This window comes from Asparagus officinalis, chromosome 10, assembly GCF_001876935.1.
Source record: "Asparagus officinalis chromosome 10, Aspof.V1, whole genome shotgun sequence".
Taxonomy (NCBI): Eukaryota; Viridiplantae; Streptophyta; class Magnoliopsida; order Asparagales; family Asparagaceae; genus Asparagus; species Asparagus officinalis.
The window spans coordinates 7,026,536-7,031,026 of NC_033803.1; the positions used below are offsets into that span (position 1 = coordinate 7,026,536).

The 4,491-nt window shown below is 37.7% G+C and overlaps 1 protein-coding gene across 1 annotated transcript; it reads right to left on the reverse strand.

Moving 5' to 3' along the window:
- LOC109824914 lies at positions 2,406–4,196 on the reverse strand. The gene is made up of 4 exons (XM_020391544.1): positions 3,670–4,196; positions 3,271–3,429; positions 2,857–3,121; positions 2,406–2,667 (listed from the first exon to the last, which is right to left on the reverse strand). The coding sequence occupies exons 1-4, from the start codon at positions 4,126–4,128 to the stop codon at positions 2,552–2,554; spliced, it is 999 nt and encodes a 332-aa protein (XP_020247133.1). The 5' UTR covers positions 4,129–4,196; the 3' UTR covers positions 2,406–2,551.

Here is a 4,491-nt window from a genome sequence, read left to right on the forward strand (position 1 = left end):
AAGAGTGTTATTTAACAGATTACAAATAAGAAGTAACAGATAATAGATTATAGTACACAGTTTACTAAATACAGTTAACAGTTTACCAAATATAGTTATCAATTTACCAATTAAGGTTAACATGTTAACATGTTAAATAAGAATGTTCACACATAAGTGTGAACTTGACAGGATTTAGGGTTCAGTTCATCAACTTTATTTTTCTTTGTATTTGCTTTAACATGCGTATTGATGTGTAAAACATATCAAAACACGCATACGAGAGACCATCTTTATGGGCATCATGTGTCAACACGCGTTCGAAAATAAATTCAAGAGATAAGAAAATATAAGGTAATAGGAGCTTTTTGCACCAAAACCATCTAACAGAAAATTGTTGGGGTGCATAGGTGCTGATCAATCTCATACTTGAGCTAAACGGATGCAATACATTCTAATTCGACGTCAGTACAAATTACTAACAAAAATAGGGAGCTCTATTTGGCAATTTGCAGACAAACAACATCACAACGGAAGCAATTGCGTGACATCCAAGAGAGCCTAGCTCGTGCTGCACTAAGTTACACCACAACCACATGTAACATTACAAAAACTATAAGGCAGATAGAAACATATTTCAACACTCGAACAAGGGTACAAAGGTTAATTTACAAATCAACCCAAGAGAATATTTATAGCCAAGGATTAGATGAAAATTTTGTATCAATGGACATTGAACTCTACATAAAATCAAAAGCACCAGAATGTTTAAGTGCCACAAACACTCAACCAAGGCTACAAATCTCAAATACATATCAACCCAAGAGAATGTTTGTAGCCAAAGGATCAGAAGAAAACTTATGTTTTAATACTCAGACAGCTCTACATGGAATAAAAGCACCATAATATTAGAAAGACCATAACTTAAAGCTAACCGTCGGATCCGAGTCCAAAACCTCCAGAATCAGCGAAAAGCACACATCAAACTCCCCAATTGCCCGCAAGCCTTCATTAACACAATGAAATCTAGGGAGTCAATTTCGATGTTTAGTTGGAGCATTTTGTCGAATAACTTGAGGGCGGCGTGAGGATTGGATTGGGAAAGAAGAAGAGTCCATATAGGAGGGGGTTGCGGGGGTCGTGGGATTGGGAGAGGAGGATGGGGATCTTGGTGGGGCCGTAGGACAGGGCGAGGAAGGAGAGGAGAGGTGAGGGTTTGAGAGGAGGTTGAGCTTGAGAGCGAGTGAGTGGATTTGTGAGCGGAAGGGAGGGGAGGAGAGGGGTGAGGTTGAGGAGAGGATGAGGGAGAGTGCGCGGGGGTTGGGGAGTTCGCCGGAGAGGATGGTTTGAAGGGGGTTGGAGGGGAGGAGGGAGCTCCATTTGAAGGTTTTGGTTGGGGTTTTAATGGGGGTTTGCTGGGGCTTTGGGTTTTTGGGTTTCTGGCATTTGAGGGCTTGAGGGGGCTAGGATTAGAGGGAAGAAGATTGAAGAAGAAGTGTGGAGGGGTAAAGTTGGGATTATGAGTAAAAAACATATAATATTGGGCTAATTATGAGCTAGAGGGGTTGGGGCATAATTTTTTCAAAATTTAGAGGCTGCAGCACATTACAAATAGTATGAGGGGTTGGGGCACATAGTTTTTTGGGTTTTGGGGCCTTGAAGTAATTTTTCCAAAAAATAATTTGAAGGGCAAATTTGAAAATCGTGCCAAGGCTGGATACAAGAAAAATCCCGAAAAGAAATAAAAGAACACAATGCAAATTTGAATATCTGAACATCATTCACATATTCGACCCGAATTTTGAATCCTAATTCGAATAACATAGTATTCGACTCGACATAGAGTATAAAGAATAATGTACGAAGCGTGGAGAAGATGTTCCAAAGTCAAAATTAAAGCTTACGATTACACTAATTTATATAATATTTACACTGATTCAATATTTTGTTTGAACTAGTTCTATATACTTCTGTATTATGTCAAAATAAGTTTCCTTTTTCTTTGTTAGCATCAAGAATACAAAACTCATTGACAAATTAAATGCAGAAAGTAGCCAATGATTAGCCAAATCCAAGTTAGAGTTCAGCGATGTAAAACTCATCAACTAATTAAATATAATGCAAACATATCCTTTAATGAGAAAATTACTAAAAAGAGAACTCAAACCTTGCAAAATGGGATGACCATATCCATGATTGCTCTACTCTAGCTTTATAGTTAGTGAAACAGCTGAACATACTTTTTTGTAACAAGACAGTCTAATTCTTCTCCATATAAATTTCTTACTTGATCAGCACAAGAAGAAAAATAAAATGATAAAGAAAACATCAATCCCAAACTGAACAACTATCATATATCAATATTTTCAGGTTTATAACATTCCTGCCAAAATATCAATAATAATATTTTCAAGTCTAGACGGGCACCTGGACGAAGTTCCGGTTTTTGGAGGGGGGGAAAATCATATATCAATATAGTACCATAAGATATTGGCACAAATAATGGTACATACATAGCTAACACAGAGAAACCTGTTATAATATTACATTAAACTAAGGTCGGAAAAATTGTTTACAGAGATAGGTAGCCTTCATTATATCTTCGGCTATAGCTAATAGTGATGATGATAGCCACAACCCCACCAACAAGAAATAACGCCGGCCAACATTTGGTGAGTTCTCGTCTCCCTGCACCAAGAAAATGTTAGCATTATCTGATGTATGATACGTGACAGGTTCTATTCCGATTTGGATTTCGAAATGAAGTTATCAGCAAACCAATCTCAAGCAGAAGAAATTACCCTTGGGAATGTCATATCTATGCATGCATAACCAAATTCAAATTCACATGAATACGAAAAGGAAGAAAGAGCTTACAGAGCAACGATAAGTTGTGGAATAGAATCACGGACTTCGGCTCTGGTTGTGGTTCGGCTATCATGATATAGAAGAGTCCCATAACTCCAGTGTGCATCTGGGAGTTGTTATAGTTGGATTCAATTGTCAGAAACTCTCCATCTTCAATCTTGACGGAGCCTGGCTCTGGATAACAGGTCGACATTCCAACAACGTAGCCCTCCTCATTTCCCGCTTCGTTTCCATTTCCATAGGTTGGCATCGAAGTGCACAAGACCCTTCCATCCTGATATAGTGAATCAGGAAAAAAAAAGAAAAAAAAAAGAAAACTAATAATTGAAGAGTTTTCATGAACATAGTACTCTCTTTTTTTTTTTGGTTTTAATTATTCATATCATCATTTGGTTTCCAGAATCCTTAAACCCAAATAGTCAGCTGGCCATAGACAGAAGAACCCAGCCCCCCTGAATGTTGATGGCCAACTGCGTACACAATATCTCCTCCTTTGGGAATAATTACTATTGCCTTCTTGGTATCAACACATTTTCCACTATGTACTGTTTGTGGTTCACATTGATCAACTTGGTATTCTATCTGCAATCAGTCAGCAATTGATCGAAGGAGATACTCTACGTAAAATGTCGTTGCAGATAAAACTTGAAACTTCCGCTGAATTCAACTATAACTTGAACAGGAACAAACTTGATTATAATGCTTTCGCAAGTTATTAGACTTCTCAAGCCTAAGAGAAGTTAATATTTTGAGAAGAAAAGTTCAATTAAAACAAATGTTTTATCATTCAAAATAAATTAAATGTAAAAATAGTATTGGTACCTTGCAACTTGAACTAGCACCTCCTGGTATCCTCCCTGTATCAGTGACATCAAGTATATAAATCTTGACAGGTATAATACTCTCATTCCACTGAGTCCACTTTACACTATATCTTAAATAGAGTTTCCTGATCTCGCCACCACCGAATCCCTCTCTTAATTGGCATTGAGTCTTATCATAGCAACAATTAAGCCCTCCAATATAATTTTTTCTCAGAGGATATCCGGATTCATCCTTAGTCACATTGTAGAGACTACACTTACACTCAGTGCACCCTAATCGATCCTTCACCCCTCGAGTATCTATAGCATGGATATCCAAAACCCATCTCTCCTCATATCCATTCGGGATTGTCTTAGGATCCCCAATTTCTATACCATAAGGATTAGGGACCCATGTTGAAGTTCTCCGTGTTTCTGAACCGAGACCAAGGTATTGATCAAGAGGACCATTGCACATACCGGAATTTGTTTTAATGATAACATTTGATAACTTGTCTTCATCTTGAGCTTCCTGCACTCTGTGATATCTATATTGTTGACATATTAGGATAGTTGAGGGTGTTACTTGTAAGATGTGTTAGTAGGGGGCCTATATAAGCCCATGTTATCTCATTAATAAGATTAGGGTTTTCATATTCTTTATGGTATCAGAGCCAGGTTCCAGCTTCCTGCACTCTGTGATATCTATATTGTTGACATATTAGGATAGTTGAGGGTGTTACTTGTAAGATGTGTTAGTAGGGGGCCTATATAAGCCCATGTTATCTCATTAATAAGATTAGGGTTTTCATATTCTTTATGGTATCAGAGCCAGGTCCCA